Source organism: Podarcis melisellensis (assembly GCF_964234715.1).
Source record: "Podarcis melisellensis genome assembly, chromosome: 12".
NCBI lineage: Eukaryota > Metazoa > Chordata > Lepidosauria > Squamata > Lacertidae > Podarcis > Podarcis melisellensis.
Window position 1 is genome coordinate 31,849,658 of NC_138544.1, and position 22,278 is coordinate 31,871,935.

Consider the following 22,278-nt stretch of genomic DNA (forward strand, 5'->3'; position numbering starts at 1 on the left):
ACACAAAAGGCTTAAGTTCCAGAAAGTAAGATTTAGCTTAGGAAATGCCTTCTTGTTCAACATCCTGTAAGTGTTTGAGACATTACTCTAGCGTTACAGAACACTATTTTCACTTCATTTTTTTATATGGGCTTTCCAATTCTTCAAGGCATTTCATTTTCGGCTGATTTAGAAACAAAGACTGAAGTTTTTCCATTAAGTACTTTTCCCTCAAAAGCTTTTAAATGGCATCAACAAATGTATAAAAATAGCTTTGTCTTGCTGTCAAATAAGCAATGTTTCAAGGCGGCTTTCCATTTGTAACACTTAAAGACTGATCCTCTGAGCGCACACAAACTGCAGGAGCAGACATGCCAGAAGGGTGGTAGCAACATGCCACCCCAAACCATTTACTTCAGGGGGCTTTCCGATCTAATGGTTCTAAAAGAACCATGCGCCTCCTCTATGAGAGGTTTGGAGTGTAGCAACACAAGAACAGGCCTTTTCTGCAGTGGCTCCCTGCTTATGGAATGCTCTCCCTAGGGAGCTTTGCCTGGCGCCCTCATTATACACCTTTAGGTGCCAGACGAAAAAGTTCCTCTTCAACGAGGCCTTTGGCTTATTAACAGTCTATGTCTTTTAAATGTGTTTGGCGGGGGGAGGTCAATGGTTTGGTTTGTTGTTGTTTTTATTATGTATTTTGTATCTTATCTTACATTTTTTTGCTGTGAACCACCCTGCGATCTACTGATGAAGGGCAGTGTACAAATTTAATAAATAATTATTTTTTAAACAAAATATTTAAAAACTCAAACATAAAGGAGCTGCAGCAGCTCTCTCATTTTCATTTCCTCCATCAGCACCAGCTGGCACCAGTGTGCTGTACCAGGGAAGGTTTCATACATCCCAGAGGTAGTGTTGACGTCTTCTGCCAAGCTGGCAAACTGACACAAAGCCAAGCTACCTATGAGGGCATGCTAGAAGAAAAGGTCTGAGTTAACTAATGTTATGCTTTGCTGTGTTTGTGTCTCCAGCAGACTTTTATATATTTGTACATATATGCCTATCTTTGTCTCAATCATAATGCGTAACAAAAGCAACAGAACCAAAATTTTAAAAACTGTAAGCCTATGAAATTACCTACTTTGCAATTCTGTGGCTTGCTGTCCTACTTAAAATATAAGTTACTTCATAACCTCCTTTCAATTTAGGGTAACAAAATCCCAGAAACTTATATAAAAGCACCTGTGCCGTTCAGCATTTTCTGCAAGACTTTTCTGCATTCTGCTGGATGCTTACTAATGGAATAACAATTATGCCTGTGAAGAGAGCATACTGTGATGTCAGCAATAGCTAATGATCTCTCAGTAACTCTCATGAGAGCATGGGACACGAAGCTTTGAGCTTATTAAAGCCTATGACCTAAAATGAGGCATGAATTGCTGTTATTGGGCAGATCAAATTATACTAAGTGCCAATTATTCAGCAGGCATATTTTCAAGTGTCTAAAAAGCACATTATGCAATATAGTAGTTGATGAAGAAATATAAGGCAATATAGTACATGTAAGCCCTGTCTTGGCAGTAGCCTTCATCCAACACAGAAATTATTTGCATATATGGAGTACTGAATATATTGACGTATGAACTCTCGCCTACACTCCCCCACCTCTAAATGTGTATACTTTTCTAAAATATAGTTTCTTCAGTTGTGACTTCTCTGTTTTAATTCTGGAGATAAGAAGAGAAATATTGGATCTAGTTGTAACTTTGGAAAGGGGATTCTTTTCAGCTCAGTATTGCCTCTCATCAGAAGCCCTGGCAAAAATCCAGTAAATCACTTAAAACTTTGAGGAGTCCTAATGAAATCAACATAGTTCCTCCTCATTGTACTGCTTGATCAGAGCATAAGGACTCAGGAGCTCAGAGACCTAAACCTTGAACAGCCAGCAATAAATTGTTAAGAGGACAAGTATGTCCATTTTATTTTTCACTTTAATTTTGGGAGGTATTATTGCCACAGTGACAATGACACTGTAATATAAATTGTGGGGAAATGGTGTAAAAAGCAGTATTTAGGAGATTTCAGCCTAGTTAAAATTGTCTCAACCACTCTGAGTGTTTTAAGATCAGTTCTTGCACTGTTTTATTCGAATTACTAACCTCTAAAAATACCAATCACACAAGATGCCTGGATTACTTTACCACCACCACCATCGTAGTAGTTAAATGCAGTAGTATATATTTAGTGTTTTTTTGCCACCTTACACTACCAGGTTCTTTGTAAAACTGAAACTAACTATATTAGTTGCTTATATGAATACATGCAGAGTATTTATGCTCTCAGAGATTAGTTCAGTCATTTTGCACAGATTCACACATTTCTACATTCAATTTCTATATTATGCAGCTTAAAGTAACCATGCTTAGCATCAGCTTACCTTGGACATTTCTTCCTTTCCACTGTTCTCTTTGATGAACACCTTTTCTAGTTCTGGACTTATTCCTTCTACATTGCACGGCACACGCGAAACAGCTGATTTTGGCACTGAAATGTTTGAGAGCGGCATAGGGACTGATCTTGATATAGAAGCCTTTAAAGACAAAAGATATGTCAAATTTAGCTTTAAACTTATGGCAGGAGAATTTATGATGTGAAAGTTTGAGCTGTGCATTCATCTGAAGGTAGAGAAATATTAAAGAGCTATGCATCTTAGATTTCTGATGAAAAGGAAGAAAAGATTACGTTCCTACTCTTATAGAGCTTTACCTGCTCAGTACTATGCTTATCAAAGTGATCAGTGTACTGGCTCAAGAAAAAGGACATAATACTTGCAAGGAACACTGTGACATCCATGACATCAGAAAACCAAACACATTAAACATATCCAGCGGTATATGCTAACAGCCAAATGTGCAGCCACCGCACCAAAGGTATGGGAGTAATGGGTATTTTTCACCCCACATCCGAAAGGGCTGAATAAACACAGACCTCTTATCAAGAGTCTTTGTTAGAGCAAAGGTTCTCAAACTGTGGTTCACTGATTACTGGTGGTCTGTGAGCTCCATTCAGGTGGTCTGCAGAATGGTTGTGCACCAGTCAAGACTATCTGTACTTGACCCTGCAGTTAATTACCTCCCCCCCACCCCCAGACAATGGAAAATAAGGGCATTTTGACCAGCAGCAGATTACTGAACTAGTTAACAAGGCCCTAGGGCCTGTGCTGAAGAGAAATACTGAAGTGGACTGCTGAGACCCACCCCCAGCAATTTTCAAGTGGTCCATGGAGGAGGGGGATGTTTGGGAACCACTGCACAGGAGGTTTTATATCCTGTTCTAAAAATGATTGCAGATAAATGTGAATAATGAGTACTGAAAAGGGGTACAACTGGTTAAAAATATTGCTGAATCTTTGTGGTGCGCAAACACTTTTTAAATCCTAAAACGAGGGTTTCTAGCAAAGTGTCTGTGACTAATAAGATGGTTCAAGTATGCTGCTTCAGTGGGAGTAAAATGACAAAGATAAACAGGACCTCCCTGGTCAGCAGGACTGAATAACCAGGTGGTGATATATTAGCATTTTTAAAACATCACAAGTCCACAGGAGGACAGCAAGGTCAAATAACTGTGACTATAAATAATATAAATGGTTGTTGCTGCTGAGAAAATGACACTCCTTGACTGCTTTTAGTGAGTAATTTGGATGTCAGGATTCAAACCTAACCCTTGTTTCTGGTGAACTCAATGCTGCAAATTTATTATTTTTAAACAGGAGATTTCTCCCCAACTTTTCCAGGCTTGTTAAACAACCTGTCACTAATTTTTCCTGCATGAATTAAAACAGGTATAAAATCGTCCTTATAATTCATAACTATGGAATCCATTTTTAACTGTAGACAGAAATTCAAAAGTGGAAAAGGATGATCACTTTTAATTCTGAAGGCTGCCTGAACAAGCTCAGTTGTCTGCTTACCTGAGTCTGATTGATTGCTATATGGTTGCCATGGAGAGGCGACTGACGTTCTTTTTCTTTATTGTGACGACTACTCTGTTTACTGCGCTGGAGCTGCTGTCTCAATTTGGCAATCTAGCAGGAAGAGGAGACAAAATCAAATAAAAGAAGGCGTGTAACTGACAATGCGCACATCTTGAGTCTAGCTGAAAGGGGGAGGAAAGGCACCTGCCATACAAATAAGACTAACTACAAAACTACAATATCACACTTCAGAGATAAACATGGGTTACGATTACTGCTTCTTGCATAGAATTTAGCTGCCCTGATATGAATGCTCTCTTCCAAATACTAACTATTAGCTTAACATGAAAAGTTGCTTTCTATGATTGTTCTGAGAAGGTAAAGAGGTATATTTGAGAATCACAACCATATCTAAATGTTCATAAAAACATAATGTTGTAATTCACACATCTGCCTTGGAAAAAAGATACACTAATTCTGACCTGTTTACAGAGCTAGCTCTGAACATGCCTTCTAAGACAGAACTGTGTACTGTACTTACAACAGTGGATTTTAATAGAGTCTATGATGAACTCCCAAATACAACTGAGGGCTGTCCTCCAATGCAAAAGCCTAATGATGAGAGGATTGATTAGAATGCAACCTTTCTCAGAAAAAAAACTGCTGGTTGCTGCTCTTTTGCATATGTAAATTGAAATAGCTTTCTGAAGTTACTCTTAAAACAAACAGCCAGGTGGCAATGTTAGCTAATCAGAAAAAAAAATCAACTAGGCTTTGATGCCAATAAAAAGGCATCATATAAAAATAAATAAATAAACTGCACATTTTATTTCGCCATGTAAAGAATGTGTGACATTATATGTAGATCTTGCTCCTATAAGCAACAATCACACTTTTAGCACCTTTTGAATATATTTTCAGTTTGAACTTTAAACCCATCAAGAATGTTGGCATTGTTCCCAGTGAATAGGTGTTTAACACCACCCTATTCTTGCTCTTCACTGTGTTAATTTTGTTCATTTTACTCCTCTTAACATATTTCAGCAGAGACTTGCGGGGGGGGGGTGTCCAACTGAGCAAGCTGGAATACTTGCACTGAAGAGGCATTTACTTAGTGCTGCGTTGGATACAAGCAACAATATCTACAATAATATGCAGTGTGCCGTTTCTATGGTGTCAACTGAGCATATAAGAATTACTGGTACAGACAGTATATGATTATTTCAATTTTAACATATAATACCCAAATGTATTAATTGGCTTTCATGTTAATTGTGGCCAAATAATGACAAGAATATGTGAGTCACAGATACTAAGTTATATTTCAAACATCACTACGGGGACATTTTTGAATCTGGGACAGATCTGATTCTTATCACGCATCTATCTACCTTTGGAACAATGCACACAATAACGTAAAACAGTGCAGCACAGCTTTATGTCAATATTATCACAGAGAACTCTACTGACTCCCCAATGCATTCTCTCCATTCACTCACATTAAAGAAACCCTTAAATTGGGAGTTTGTAAAAGGGAGAAGAACATGAATGTGCTCCCATGGACAAACTACATCCAGTGAACCTGTGAGACTTGAGGGCCTCCTGTTTGTCAAACTGTTAAACACTTACTTCTTTTAGTTGATCAGCGCTCCCCCATGAAGCTGAACGCTGATGCGATCTCTTTTCTAATACCTCTTCTGCCCAACAGCTAGGTGTCTAAACGAACGAAAACCAACAAGTATGATATGGCACCATTACTTGCTCTTGTTTTAATCTTATGTTAGAACACCATTTAACAGTTATATTGCATATATGTATATTTCACATATGTATCTTCTTAGAGCAGGGTCGCCAATGTGGCACCCATGAGCGCAATGGTGCCCTTGAGGTCTGCCCCTGGCACACCCAAAGCCTCTGAGCTCTGCCCCCCCGCACTGCCCCCTTCAACATCAGGTGGTGAGGGTGATTAGCTTTTTCTACCCTGAACAGTAGACAGAACTGAAGAAGGAAGCTGGAAGAGTAATGCTCTTTCCCACATCCTCTTTCAAGTCTATGTGCTTTTTAAGGCTCAGATTAATGCTACTGGATCCGGTTTTTGCTCGGATCCCTTGAAAAAGTGCACTTTATATTTTTCTCACTCTTGGAGGTGGGGATGAGAAGTGACCAGAGCGGGTGGTGCCTCACAATCCTTGCTCAAAAATCCAAATGTGTTCATAGGAGCAAAGGATTGGGGACCTCTGCCTTAGATCAGCCCTAAAATAGGATTAATATCCTTTATTAATGATGGATGCTGTTACTGGGGGAGAAGCAGTTTAGTCTGCCGAGTGAGTTTGTGGCAGAGGTAACATTTGAACCAGAAGACTTCCTGGTTCACAGCTCAAACAACTAGTCATTTCTAGGCACGACAATAGCTCTCTACAAACAACATGCAAGAGAATTTCCTTCATATGTTGCTAATAACATTTTCACCACGGAGCACTGTTTTAGATAAATGCACATTTCATTACTGCATACTGAAGTCACAAATGCATGCTTAGAACATGAACTAAATTAAAAACTTCTAAACAGCAATAACACAGACCATGTAATATTGGCAACTTGCAAGCTGTGCTCCTGCCACATCCCCCACTTTTCTTTACAGTGCATCTGCTATATTGAAAATGTGGCTTGCTAAGGCAAGTTGAACCACATGAACAGAAGCAGATGTGAAAAGCTTCAAAACAAAGGAAGCACTTGTTTAGAAGTGCACAAGCGAAGTGCTTTAGTGCAACTGCAAAATACAGATTCCCAGACAAATAAAGAAAATAAATATTTAGCTCAAGGAAAAGGACAAGAAGTAGATATTGTAGTAAAATTTGCCAAAACGTCAGCCTGTGGGAATGAGAAGTCAGATTTGCAGTTTTGACTTAGAAAATGAAGAACTGGAAATAAGGTATCTTATTCAGAACTATCCCTAAAGCAAAACCTTTTCACTCAGTACCACATTGAGCTTTTTGATATCAAGCTAACATCTATATTGTAATACTATGGGTTACACCACTTGTCATTTGTGTTAAATGGTAAATGGGTAATATGTTTAAAATGTTAATCATGCAGAAGAATTGGAGACATTTCTAAAGACACATATAAGAGATTCTAACATTTCAGTGGTTTCACAGACCCAACAATGGACTAACATGTTCATCTGCAGGCACAATAATTCCTTTCGCAGCAGAGTGGCTTCTCTCACCCTTACTTGTATTTAATATTCAGAAAGTGCTTGGAAATTTTTGACTATTCACAGAGCAAGCTTGTAATAAAACACTTGCCCTGATTGAAAATGGGGCATAAAAGTTGCCTCTGGGCAAGGTTCTTATCATCACCTTCTCTGGGCTTCCTCTTTTCTTCTGACAGATGCACATTCACAGACCTCAGCTGTGGTTGTGGTGCATATGAGAGAGACTCCACCCAGACTGGCAGTAGTAGAAGGAAACACAGCAGCAGCATGGCCACTGCAGTATCTGGCTTCCTTCAGACAGTGAAAGAAACACCAAGACAAAGGCAGCTCGGCCCAGAGGCAGCCATAACAATGCTATTGCCCCAGCTGGCAAAACATGCAATATGTTGCATGAGCTTGCTTACTCACTCTTCTGTTAAAGGGAGCTCACATTCCACAGCACTATCTGATCTTTTTAGCTGGTGATGATAGGGACTGAACATGCAAAGGACGTGCTTTTTCACTGAGCTATAGTGTCTTCCCATTTAAGTGTCAGAGGCTGAAAAGTATTGCCAATAAGGCCCTTTAAAAGCAACCATGTCAAAAGGACCATAACCCAAAATTGCTTTAACAAGCAGGTGGAAAATTTGAATTTTCAGATTTAGGAATGCTATAGCTCAAGTTGCTGGCTGGCTTTTCAACGAACATAGCAATGAGCTAGAAAATTTTTTTGCATCAACTCATTTGATTTTAGCAAATTATGACTGTAAAATTGAAATTTGAGAGCCTTGAAGATCTCCGTCCCCACCTCAAGTACTACCTCAGTCTTCTACTCATTTGCCATATAAATAACTCCAAATTCTATTTTCTCAACACCTATTATGAGGAAGAAAAATGCTACACACATACTTTATTTTTAAAGTTACATATGAAAGAAACATGCAACTATTAAAATGAGGACCAGCAGCTGTTTTGGTACAGTGTACAGCCCCCCCCCCACTATTTCATGACTGTACAATGGGCTTCTCTGATTTTCAAAGCACTAACTGTGCACCTTTAAAAGGCAGCATAACTGCCACAAAGGCCTTCTATGCCACCCCTTTCATCAGTGTGGACTTTTGTTCAAGACGCAACATGTTCTATGGGCACAGATCTGTTCCATCACTCCAACCTTCTAGCCCCGTACTTTTTACACAGTCCAGAAAACAGTGGAATGTAGCTGATGATTGTGCATAAGCCCACATAAGAGAAAATGAAAAAGTTGTCAAGTGTTTCATGGATAGCAACTTGTACACAGCAGATTGCAGGGAAATGCACATAACCCTGCAACTGTATGCTTAGGAGCAACTAGGACTTCAGCCCTTCTCCATGTGAAAGTCTACCCTGCACTAAGCCACGGTTTTGTTGCATGCAAAAAGCAAGTATTTTTTTACAAAACATTAATAGCTAATTTATGCATGATGTCCTTTTATCTTCTACTACAATTTCTCGTGTTCTCCTTCACTATGCACAATAATTGAGTGTTAGTCATGAAATGTAGCTTTTTAAACATTCTCTTATAAAATAAGGTGCAAGTGAGCTGAAAAAAATTTTTTTTTAATCCATTTTTTTGTTAAGAACCAAAATAACAATTATTATAATTTAAGATGCTGATTCTGCAATATATTCATATTGACTGCTACCTGATACACATGTCAAGGCTACAGAATTTTGAAGATTTCGATCTCCAAAGTAGTAAAAAATCTGCAACTGTAGATGAATTGTAACATTCTTTAAAATGCTGAAACTTGTACATATGGACAAACTTTAAAAGCCCATGTCTTTACTTGCACCACTTGGAGAGAAACTGTACACATGGAAGGTTTGAATGACATGTTATGAAGACGCATGATGAAACCACGCTGCTGAAGCTAAGCAGGCCCAGATCTGGAAAGTGCCTGGATGGAAGGCTGCCTGGGAATCCCAGATGCACCACCCCGAGTTCCATGATAGAGGAAACGGACAATATAAACAGTACTGAATAAATGTCCACATTCCATTTTCTTAGAAGCTACTTCAGTCACTCACCTGTGGAGTACTAAATGTTGCCTCTAGGTGAATAATGAAGCTTGAAGAGTTTTGGCCACTCAAAAGGGAGATGGCTTTCCCAACACATTCAGAATGCTATTTGTGTCATAAAGTATTAAAACACAGATAGGACATCAGATGGAACAATATTTTTTTGAGGGCTAATTATCTCTTGCAAGACTATTTGCCAGTCGGACTTCCAAAGGTGATACATGCATGTTGTCACGCCGTACAACCTGATCAGCAGTACAGCCAAAATCTGTACTCAATAAGCATTTGTGGATTTGCTCTTTTCTAATGTTTTTAATTTAATTGGCCGACCTTTTTTCACTTTATGAACTCTTATTTGATTTTATATTGTTTTATTGCTTATGATTATTATAAAGGTAAAGGGACGCCTGATCATTAGGTCCAGTCGTGACAGACTCTGGGGTTGCGGTGCTCATCTCACTTTATTGGCCGAGGCAGCCGGAGTACAGCTTCCAGGTCATGTGGCCAGCATGACTAAGCCGCTTCTGGCGAACAAGAGCAGCGCATGGAAACACCGTTTACCTTCCCGCCGGAGCGGTACCTATTTATCTACTTGCACTTTGAGGTGCTTTTGAACTGCTAGGTTGGCAGGAGATGATTATTATAGGGATTAGTTATCTATTGTGATTTTATTGTTGTTATGCACTGTACATTTACAGTATGTAACAATAGGATACAGTATTAAGTATAATAAATAAACAGTCTCATTAAGAAATTGATGTCACTTAGCAGTATAGACTTCTAATATACTTGGGCAATATGCAGTCACTGATCAATGAAAATGTACCTAAAAAGCACTTTTTAAAGTAGTAAAGCACTCAAAAAAGCAAAAAAACAACAACACCTAAAATGCATCTAAAAGACCAACTTATTTATTTTGGCATATGTTTTATTATGACAGCAATAAAAAGTTTAAGTATTATATTTTCCCAATGCTTCTCCAAGCAGTTAGTGGTAAGATATAATTACATCCAAAACTCAACATGAAGCATGTAATCTCACTTGCATATAACTTTTGGAAACAAATGTTCTTTCCCCTGAAAGTGACTCTGTAGGCAATATTTTTAGTACACCTTAATTAAAATTTGTGACCACCTTCAGGCACTAGATAAGATCACGCTGCAAGTCATATCTGGGTTGCAGGTTACCCTCTGGATATAAAGTCTGAAGAATGAAAAGCACTTTATTTGCTTTCAAAATAAGAAATCGCTAAGAGGTGCCAAATTCTACACTTTGGATTTGGTCATTTGAGCACAAAACGATTTAACTGCTTTGAAAACAGACAATTTTGAACTGCAGTTTAATTTTTCTAAGTCTTGTGAGCCTATTTTGTCCATTAAAACAGATTAAATACCACAGGAGTTTGTTTTAATTTGGTCTCCGTCATGTTATTTTAGTGTTGTAGTACTAAAGTGATGTCCATAATCGTGGTAAAACATCAGATTAGTAGTTTTATGTCCTTGTTCAAAGGTTTATCAAACAGTAACTTGCATAGTTCACTCAATTCAGGCCAAATATACGATATTCTGTCTATTTTTAACACAGGATTAGCTGGGACTGGCCATTAATTAGGTGGTTGGAAGGCACAAGAACAATCATGATCATTTTGAAGTGGATGGGTTTTTTACATACAGAATTATGATCTTGAGATAAACTAATTTTGGTCTAATATAGTTTATCCATCCCCAACAAAAGTGTTGAGAAGCGGCTGGGCCCAATACATTTTACCACCAGAAATGAAGGAGAAGACAGGCATGCGAAGAATATACAGAAATCAACTGAACTAGCCATTTAATCTCACTTAAACACTGATGAGAGGACAGTGTCCTCAACTGCCCTTAAGGGCAGCAGTCTAGTAAACTGTGTTACACACAGTTGTTTTCCAACAGAGGAATATACTTGGGTGGCTGCCACTCTGTGCCCCACACGGACTAGCATGTGGCCCCTGAGGCAGCAGTCAATACTCTTTTGCTTACTGCTAGGATAGTTCCTGGTTTAAAATCTAAAAATTGTGAATCACCAACAGAACACAAGAGCCCATGAGGATTTTTGTGTGTAATTTAAAAAGAAAGTGCTGAGACTAAGACCTTAAGGGGTACCATGCCCAGTATTTCTTAAAAATGAAAATTATTCAGCTACATAGGAAGCTGCCCATGGATGGGTGCTGTTCCTGATGCTGCCTTTTATTAAAGGTTTGAGATCTGTGACTACTGATTTTGTTTTAAAAGCCACCTTAAGAGGATTTTATTTTGTTTTTACCTTTCAAGCAATTTGCAAACTATTTAAGAATAAAAATTAATAAAAACCAGGTCAGACCGTTTGCCCATCTATCCCAGAATTGTATACTCTGATTCACAGCAGCCCTCTGGAACAGATGTGTGCAGCTAATGTGACACTTACCAGATGTTGCTGGACTACAATTCCCATCATCCCCAACCACTGGACATGCTTGCTGGGGGTGATTGCATTGTGAGTCCAACAATGTCTGGAGGGCACCATGCTCTAGCTCTAGGATACAGGTAGCCAATGTAGTGGTCTCATGATATGGACCAACTCCCATTAGCCTCAGCCAACACAGCCAATGTTCAATGATGAGAGCTACAGTCCAACATCATCTGGAAGACGCCACATTGGTTATTCCTGCTCTAGGGACTCTGACAAAGGTTTTTCTATCCCTTTCTACTCGATCCTTTTAACTAGAAACGTCAATAAACCTAGAACTTTTTGCATTCAGAGCATGTGTCCCACTGCTTGGGTTATGGCCTTCCTCCATACTCTGAACTGACACTCAGAACTGAACCAGCTCACCATGTTTTTCAGTAGTAATGCAGTAATTATAACCCAGATATACTTTTAAACTAAGCTAACCAGTAGTTAAAGGAAAACATGATTTCACCCCAAGTAAGTAATAATTGATTGTATTCCTCTTACATAATAGTGCCTAAAACCATACATCCAGCAAGTCTAACCATTCCATTACTGCAGAATGGCTCTCAGTATTTCCAATACTCCCAGCTACTATTATGTCAATCAATAGCCAGATCTTGATGTAGAGTCAGACCAATGCATTAATAAGGACAGCATGAAAGACTCCAACAAAATGAAAAATGGGTCAAAGTGACCATGTTCCCTCAAGCTCCAAGTTAAATCAATAGAATTTGAGGTAATCAACTGTACATGTTGAGGTCTTGCTAGGCCATTTAACAGACAAAGAACGACAGTATCTCCAGTTTGCAAAACAGATACAATGCAATTACAATATTAGAATTACTATGACAATTCACCAGTGCCATAACTGAAGTTGAAAATTTAAATCTCAACTCCAAAAGTCCTTTCACATCTTTCTTCAAATCTGTTCTATGCAAACCAAAGGAGGGCATCTGTTCCACTGAATAATTTGGAACAATCAGAGATAAATACATTATTCCCCTTCTACAAACTAACACTACTGTTCACCTGGAGTATCACGCTCAACAAGGTATTTTTATTATCATCATTCATTCATTGTGTGGTACCCAATGCACTCTTTCAGTAAGCGCAAGATATAAGTTTACACAGTTCAAGTTCCCCATCCCATGTGCACCCTCCCCAAGTCAGCTTTGAAGAGTTGAGGGAACTCCCAAAACAGATTTAGGGGGCGGGGCACCTGAGAGTGGGAGAGGAAGTTCCATTGCACAGCTAAATGTCCTTGCACTGATAGAGCAATTGAGTTGAATACCACTCACTTTTTTATATTCCACCTTTCCTCCAATCAGGAGCACAGAGCAGCTAACACTAAAAATTAAACCATGCAGTGATAAAATAATCAAAACTATAAAATCTCAATATAAAACTATAAAATCTGCAGCAAGGGGACCACACCTAATCATCTGAATGACTGGACAAATAAAAATATATTCAGTGACAATTTCTACTCTAATGGCAGATTGAACACCCCCTGGGAGGGAGTTTCAAAGCTTGGGTGTCTCATTATCTTAGTTAGCACACTAAAGCTGCAGTTATTCAACCACCAGGTGCTGCCAAATATATGTGTTTAATATGGGGATTCAAGAACAACTCAACACCAGCTTAGAAGATCAGGCTGCCTTTAACTTTCCTGTATTTAAGGGGAAATTCCAGCTTTCCAGAAAGGCATTAAGCAGGGTGGTAAAAAGGGCTTAGCTACTTCCCATCTTAGATAAGTTATCATAACCCTGTACTCTGTTTTTCCCATTCATAACACACAGGAAAAGTACAGAAGAATCATATACACTGCTACAGGGTATGGAAAGCTGACTACAGATCTGAGGGAAGAGGAAAAAGGCATTATCTCAATTGCTTTATATTCAAAAGAACCTTAAAGCAAACTACAAGACAGAATAAAATAGAATTATACTGTAAAAAATCAACAGGGACCAGGCCAAGAAAATCCTTCTGGGAAGGCATGTTGGAATAAAAATGCCATTAAAAGGCACTGAAATGCCAAGATAGCCAATGCCTGTCTGATATCCACTGGAAGGGAATTCCTATAACAGTGGGACGGCTCTATTATTATTATTATTATTATTATTATTATTATTATTATTATTATTATTATTACTATTATTATTATTATTTACCCCACCCTTCTGGCTGGGTTTCCCCCAGTTGTTTGTCACCATGTAGCAGACCTCAGGGGCATGAAGCACTGCAAGAAGTGCATACCCCATGGCTGTACCAGTATGTAGGAAGGTAAGAAACTCTCACAGGTACTCTGATCCCAAATTCTTTTAAAGACCAATATGAAAACCTTAAATTTGACCCAGTAGCATGTTGGCAGTCAGTGCAGATCCCTGTGCAGAGTAGGTGTTACATGCTGCTGATAGTATCAGGAGCTCGTCCTACACTCAAGTAGACCTTGGCAGAGACACATGCCCTACTGGCATGTTCCCTCCCTCCTGGTCGATCATTCAGGAACTTCAAAAGCTTTCTTCTGCCCGAACATCACCGTGACCGATGCCAACAGACATCGGCACACTTAGGGATCCGCAGAGTCTTCGCACCTTGCATGACAGACCTCGGCAACTCAGCATTTTGGCTAATCTACATTATTTACATATAAACACACATAGAGCACTGCAACATGGCTTCCTCTCTCTCTAGCATCAAACAGCAAAGAGAAAAAGAACCAAGGACAATAGTCCCACTTCACGGAACACAGTAACACAAACATCCTGTCTCCGTCACTTCCCACTCTGTGGAGTCAAAACATACACCATCATGTGAAAGACAACAATCCCATTACTGTAATCACGGAGCAGGAATCTCAACAGTTAGTAGTGTAGATGCACTACATTAATTAATAAATAATAATAATAATAATACAGTAATCAAGTCTAAAGGTTACCGATTCATGAACAACTGTGGCCCTAGCTGGAAAAAGGCCCTCTTGGCTACTAATAACATCTGGGCCTCTAGTGACAAGGATGGATCCAGGAGTACTCTCAGATTACAGAGCTCCTCCTTCTAAATGCGTGCAACTCTATCTAGATCAGGAAACCAACCTGAACATGGGAACTTCTCACCTATGGTGCCTCCATCTTGTCAAATTGATAACCAGCAACTGTTCTTTTCCCTGGGACTTACTTGGTCCTGGGGTTTGTCTTCAATTAAACACTACAGTTCAAAGCCACACTAAAAGAGCCACCCTGTCCAGATATTAGACTCAACATCTGAAGCAAGGAAGAGTCAATGCTAGGGAACAAAGCTCATTTCCTGAAAGAGCAGGCTGAAGCACCTATCTTGTCCCAGTGCCAATTTCTAGAGGTACTGCAAGCCCATAAAAAGCAGCATAAGAACAAAAAAGAAAAGAAAAATCAATCTGGAACAGGAGACAGGAAATGCACAGGTGGGCCTCTAGAATGGATGCACATTAGTGACAGCTGATTTTTGGACTTTCACATTTCTATTGTATTTGAAAAGAAGACTAAATATAAGGTTCTGAATCCCTCCTGTATACCTAACGTACTCATGCCTCAAATTAAAAAGCTTCATTAATAAAGCTGTCCTGCTCCAAGCAAGAAGACCCCATGGCCATAAGGCAAACCTGAAATTTCAGAAGCCACTACCCCTCACAAATAACATGCAGATGTTATTCTGTATATCAGAGCTCACCAGCGATTTATAAGCTAAATAGCCCAAATGCCCTAGCTTTGCTGCAGTAGAGGGAAAATACCATCTTGCACATGGCTGCTCAGAACCTTATGACCTTTCCAAATGGACCCTAAAATAAAAGACAGATCCCTGCCTTGAGGAACTCCCAACCTAAGCCTGGACTGTTGGGTAATAAGGAAAAGAGAAGTTGAACATGGCAGGGGTGCGTGAAGTGGAGGCAAGGGTGAACTAGAGAGATGTTTCTATTAGGGAATATTACAATATGAAGGAGAGTATGTTCCCTCAGCTTGTTTTGCCTCTTCTCTTACCCATCCTCAACCAACTCATCCACAGTGTTTTTAGGTACCAGAACTGGCTATGTATTGCACATATTATTTGGAATGAATGGCACACAACAGTTAAGTAAATAGCAATGATTGGCTTCTCAAACATACCTGAGTGGATTTATCCTTCATGCATGAAGGATAGTGTATGTGGGGATCTCGTGGCCACTGTCCTGTGAGGTAAGGTCCCGTTATTGTGTCCAAGGAAGAGGTACGTCTTATGGTGCTAGAAGTTCTAATTTGCTGGGCTTTTGGCCTGTCCACTGAAACAGAAACATGTTATATGCAACAGTTAATATGGTGTTTTTAGCTATTCACATCTGTTTTTAGTGTGGCAACTAGCACAAAAGGCCTTTTAAAACTGAAAATATTTGCCTTAAGTACAAAAAAAACCCTCTCAACAGGTGAGGTACATGTGATCAATGCCAAGTATTCTGTAACTAGAGGGAATATGCACAACTGTTACAACCAGACTACACTAAAGGTGAACTCAGGAAAGAGTATTTGTAAGATTTTCTCTCACTTACTCTTCCATCTTTCAATCCCACCATATATAAATCCAAGGCTTGATATTCTGCATTTTGAAAACTTATGGCAAGCTACAGTTTCCGGGGGGGGGGGGATACACCGGAAGGCCACACCTTTAAGACTAATATTTTTTATGATACATTTGTAATAGGTAAGGCTGAAAACCTAATTTCACCTTCTTAGAAGTTAAGACCCACTGAATAGGACATGGTTAGGGCTGCACTGCAAGAGTTTATTTCATTGTATGTGCAGACACAGAGTGCTAGACAAAACGTTATTATATTAAGAAAATACAACTAATGTTAGAGCTGTGGAAGCTACACTATTCCAGTTAGATCACTTCTCATTGTTTTACCTTGCATTTTCTTAACAGATTCTGAGCCTCGTGTGACAATGATGACTTGAATATAACATCCAATTATGGGGACAATGTATCCCATGAAGTACCATCTCCATGTCCTGAACTACGTACTATCAAGTAGCAGGAAGGGAGGGGAAGCTATATCATTTGGAGAACCTGCAACTTTCTACCTCCAAAGTTATTAATAATTCATTTCTATACTGCAAATTCATAAAAAGATACCCACGTGGTATACAGAATCTCAATTAAAACCAAAACATCAATAAAAATCAACAAATATAAAAGAATCTGAAATACAAAAATAGATGTTCTAATGAGATAACGAAAACAATAAATTATTTCCCTAACACTTGCTAAAATAACAAAGTCTTTAAGTTGGCACTTGGAGCTCATTACAGACAACACCAACTTGATTTCATTAGGTACAGAATTCCTTAACTCACACATAATGCACAATTTTTTGCCGAGGACAGTCTAGCACTGCCAGGCACCGTCAGACATGCCTCTGTGGCAAATTACAAAGATCAGGCAGGGGAGTAAGGAATAAAGCCATATTTTAAACACAACGCCCAAGATTGCTTAGAGCTGTATATAATAATGGGATACTAAAAATAACTTGGTAGCATAGTGACTGCCAGTGCAGCTCCCACATAGGTGCAGGGGAGCATGCCCAGTAACTACCCGGCTGCAGAATTCTGTGTCAGCTACTGCTTCCAAACCTACTCCAAGGGCAGCCCCACATAGAGTGTATTATAGTAGTCTGTCCTCAGTTATCAATGCTTGAACCGCCATAACCAAGCTATCCTGATTCAGGAACAGTCACAGCTAATGCATATGCTGAAGCTGGTGGAAGGCATTCCTAGTTACTGAGGCAACCTGAGTCTCAAGGGACAAAGCTGAGTCCAGGAATACCTCCAGACTGCATGCCTGCTCAGAGGGAGTGCAAGAACAGGCAAATGGACTATATCTCAGACACAGAAACCACTCATCAGCCATGTTTCCACCTGGCCAGGATTTCAACTCAATTTACTGGCCCTCATCTAGCCCACCACAGCATTCAGGTACCAGTCCATGCTTTGCACAACCTCACCTGATTCAGACGTTATGGAGAAACACAAGATGGTTGTTATTGGCATATAGGTGACACCTGGCTCCCAACCTCTTAACAACTACTCCCAACAGTTTCGTATGTTTAATAGCATCAGGGATAATATAGCGCCCTGTGGCACCCTATAAAACAAGTGCCAGAGAGCCGAAAGGTACTCTCCTAATGCTATCCTTCGTAACCAACCTCGTAGGTAAGATTGGAACTGCTGTAAAACAATGGCCCCCAATATCCTTTCCTTGGAGGCAGTCCAGGACACCTAGTTGATGCCATCAGAAGCTGCTGAGAGATCAAGAAGTAGTAACAAGGTTGGTCCACTAGGAAATCCAAGGTCAAACTCAATTCTGTTCCAAAACTGGGCCTAGATAATCAGTCTCCTCCAAGCGTACCTACACTTGTGCCAACACCTTCTCTCAACTCCTTTGCCCTAGAGAGAGTATTTGTGACTACATGATAATCATTAAAAGCCAATGGGTCCAACATGGGTCCAGCATGCGTTTCTTTAGAAGAGGACACTTTCAGCCAGGCAAATAAACTGCACCCAACCACATACCTCCTCAACTAGCTTTTATGAACCAGGGTGGACAAGAATCAATAGGGTGATTTCAATGATATATATATATTTTTCAAAATGAAAGAGCATGATAACCTATCGTAAGTATTTTTTAAAAGTCAAATATACTACAGCAGGATTTTTAAACTCAAGATTCAAAAGTATTAATGTTAGCAATGGTAGCATTGTTACTAGATTACTAAATAAGGTATTTAAGCTACACTATTATGACTCAATGTTGGTAAAAGTGCTTTCAGAAGTTACAGAATATACAGCCCCTTTATTGTACTTGGTTCAAATTGTTAGTGTGACACATATTGCTCCTGCAATGAAGTTGCAAAGCTTTTAGACAAGCGATCAAAATACTTTGTGCTTGTCTCTTGCCACAGATTCCTTCATTTTCTGCATCAAGTGAAAACTGATGAATGTTTAAAGACAATACAAACCAATATGAATGTTATTTGAATGGCCACTGGAAAGAAAGGCTTTTCAAAGGGGGCAACAAAACTGTGAAAATCAAACTGTTTCCCCATTTCCCCTTAGGTGCCAGTTAATACCTATTCTGCTGCCATGCTTTCAAGTGTCTTCTGTAATGCTATTATGAAGCTAAAACAAAAGTTCAAAATAAGAAGCTATGGTTCTTTCGGACATAAATTCCAGTAACATTACTATTTTTGAATATATATTATTTACTGATATGGAACAGGACATAAAATAAATATGGTTCAATATAAACAATTTCCTCTTTTTTATCATTTTATGTTGTATGCTGCTTTAGATTTTTAATATAAAGTGGCAAATAAATAAAAAGCGAAGTTTACTGCCCTAGATTGAACATCACAGGAAGGCAAACTATGGTTTGAGCCCCTCGATAGGACAGATATGCCATGATGAGTAAAATACAGTATATGTTGAGCTTTCGAGGGAGTAAAGAAGCAAAGCACACCTCCCTTTTCCACTAGTCTTTTCCCTCCCTCTACTCTGCACCCCTTATTAGTGTGCACGCACACACAATGTCCTTTAGTGCCATATAATACAGCCAGCAAAGGTTTCAGGAGGTTTGGAAGCTGCTCCTGAAATCTCCCTTGTGAACTCTGTTCTAGGATAGCTGAAACCTGAACAGCAGTGCTCTTTTTAAGAAGTCATGGATACGCTGCACCATTTTGTTGCAGATCTCCAGCTGTGATATATGTAACATCCAAATGTATTACTGCTCCTTCATTTACATTCTGGTAGGATTTATTTCCCAAGCTCAAAAAGACAAGTTTCTTCAAACGTCTACATATAATTTTAAGTCCAAAAAATAAAACCTTCCTTTGTATACTACAACGTTGGATTTTCTTTTTAAAATTCTTCCTCCTCCACCACCCCCCACAATATTTTCCCAAAGGGCAAGAACAAATACATGTTCGAGATCTTTAGATGCAGTAGCTTGCAGTTTTATCTCTAACACTATTTTCAACTGATTTCCATTTAATTTTTTGGTACTTTTTTGTATGTTTATGTACTAAGCTATAAGTGATATTTACAGAACATTGTCATGTTTGCTACGGACTCTTGAAACCAGAATTCCCATATACAGCTAAAGTACTGAACACATAAGTTTTCCAGACTTTACTGGGGTCACGTAGCTGGCACTCTTGCCTTTTTTTAAAAAAAGAGCAAACAAAACTAGGAAAGATTTCGACTACTGAGCAACTATTGGTGAAGATAAGATTACATGACCCCATGACTGCTAATGAATGCTTGGATTACAGCCCAAACCAGATCATATTCAAGAACATTACACTTTTTGTAGAATACACAATTAAGCTCAACTTTTATTTAATGTATTTTCTCTCTGGAGCTAAAATAGACTTCAGTACCTTAATAGCTTAAAACCACTCATTTGAAGTTAAAAAAGAAAAGTAAGCTTCATCTTAGTTATAGGAGGAACTTAGTAAACTGTACTAGTCTGGGTTCCTGACAGTATTTTACAGTTGTACACAGATATGTAACAACTTGAAAGTTTTAAACTTCAAAAATCCAAGTTAAATTATTTGCAAAACTGAGTTATGACTAAACTTGCCTGTCATTTTAAGAAGATGGAAAGTATTTTGTACTCTCTGCTAAGCAACCACATATCATTGTTACTTATGAAATAAAATTTTTATATAGGTGTTTATCTAGATAAATTACAAATAAAGATTTAAGCTGCTGTACCCTAAGTAGCAATCCCACATTTTATTTTATTTTGCACACTGGCAAATCAGAATACCAGCTGAAGGCCTTCAATGAATTACAGGGATGGAATAAGCAACTGGGAAATTCCACCACAACAGCACAGCACAATATTTCTAAACCCTGGTACTTTATGGTAGCTTCTTGCTCACTGAAGCTGAACCTCAGCTGTTTAGCAATTGTCCTGAGGAGGGGGAAGTGAACAGAAAACTGCCTTGAGAACTCTGATACAAGGAAATAGTAATAACTGAACTTAAACTGCTACTCTATCCCTGAACATGAGCTATATAGCATAGATAGAATGTTTGCATCTCCCTGCCTTAACATATAGAGTCTGGGGGTGCGAAGATTTGGCCTCAAGGGTAGGAACCTCATGGCACACTGAATAATTGGAGAGAAATCCCTTAAGCTATGGGTAGGCAAACTAAGTCCCGAGGGCCAGATCCGGCCCAATCGCCTTCTAAATCTGGCCCACAGACAGTCAGGGAATCAGCGTGTTTTTACATGAGTAGAATGTGTCCTTTTATATAAAAGGCATCTCTGGGTTATTTTGGGGGCCTGCCTGGTGTTTTTACATGAGCAGAATGTGTGCTTTTATTTAAAATGCATCTCTGGGTTATTTGTGGGGCATAGGAATTCGTTCCCTTTTTTTCTCTTCAAAATATAGTCCGGCCCCCCCACGAGGTCTGAGGGACAGTGGACCGGCCCCCTGCTGAAAATTTTTGCTGACACTTGCAGTGCTCTGGGTGGAGTGAGGCAGGGTGGAGAGGAGAGCGAAGAAGACACAAATTATGAGAGCTTAAGCTTTTTGGTCTGAGTAGGTCCCAATTTCTCATCTCCTTGATGCTTCTTGTATTCAACACCTCCTAGAGAACATCGAATATGCTCAGCATGCTTTGTGTCCTCTTTAGGGTTTTTAGTTTATTATTCTAATTCAGACATATGCTTTTAAAACTTTTTATCCAAGATACTTTTAGCATAAAGGTAAAAAAGGTAAAGGACCTCTGGACAGTTACGTCCAGTCAAATTTGACTATGAGGTGTGGCGCTAATCTCTGCTTTCATACATACCCAATAACATGACCAAAATAATTCAGAAAGTTGCTCTACATAAAGAAGATGCAGCTTAAATGAATTTACTAAGATGTTGAAAAGGACATCTTTTAGCCACAGATAAAATGCTTATTTGTATAAGCATTTATGCGACATGTCGAGTACTCATTTGCATACATCAACATGTTGTCTATCTGATGTCAGAACAGGCACAAATTCTACATGTAAAGGTGTTGACATGAAGCATGTAACATATGCTGGTGGACACATGGAATTTTCACAAAGTACTTTACTCATAGCCACCATAATGTCTGTTTTGGTTCCATGCTTTCACAGAAGCTCAGGATTCTGAGAGCTACAATCTGCTAAGCAACTACATACCATTGTTACTTAGGAAATACAAACAATATCATTCAGAAAGAAGATGATAAACGAGCACATTATCCACAACAACAGTAGTGAAAACACAAGAATAAAATGTCTTCCTAAATAAGGTTTTTCAATATCTGTCTAAAACAGGAAGCTTGTTGAACTTTTGAGAGTGTCCTGTAATTGCAGTGCCACCATCAAGAAGGTTCTGATTCTGGTATCCAATTTCCACCAAAGATGAGCCAGAGAGCAAATGTTTTGGGGGGGACATGCGTACGGTTGGGCCAGAAGCAACGTGTTTCACACCAAACCATTCTGAACATGTGGGATCTTATTCTCGATATTAGTTTAGTGCACCATCACAATGCAGTCATAAAAAGTTAGCTT

At 39.1% G+C, this 22,278-nt stretch overlaps 1 protein-coding gene across 3 annotated transcripts in view; it reads right to left on the reverse strand.

Moving 5' to 3' along the window:
* The window catches only part of GLCCI1 (glucocorticoid induced 1), a 40,420-nt gene that overhangs the window by 12,672 nt on the left and 5,470 nt on the right, over positions 1 to 22,278 (reverse strand). For 2 of the 3 annotated variants that reach the window (XM_081930917.1, XM_081930919.1), the window contains 4 exons: positions 15,815 to 15,966; positions 5,585 to 5,671; positions 3,953 to 4,066; positions 2,420 to 2,572 (listed from right to left, as the gene is read on the reverse strand). In XM_081930917.1, the coding sequence (XP_081787043.1) occupies positions 2,420 to 2,572; positions 3,953 to 4,066; positions 5,585 to 5,671; positions 15,815 to 15,966 (506 nt within the window). The remainder of the gene's footprint in view (positions 1 to 2,419; positions 2,573 to 3,952; positions 4,067 to 5,584; positions 5,672 to 15,814; positions 15,967 to 22,278) is intronic. The other variant, XM_081930918.1, reaches the window with a different exon arrangement.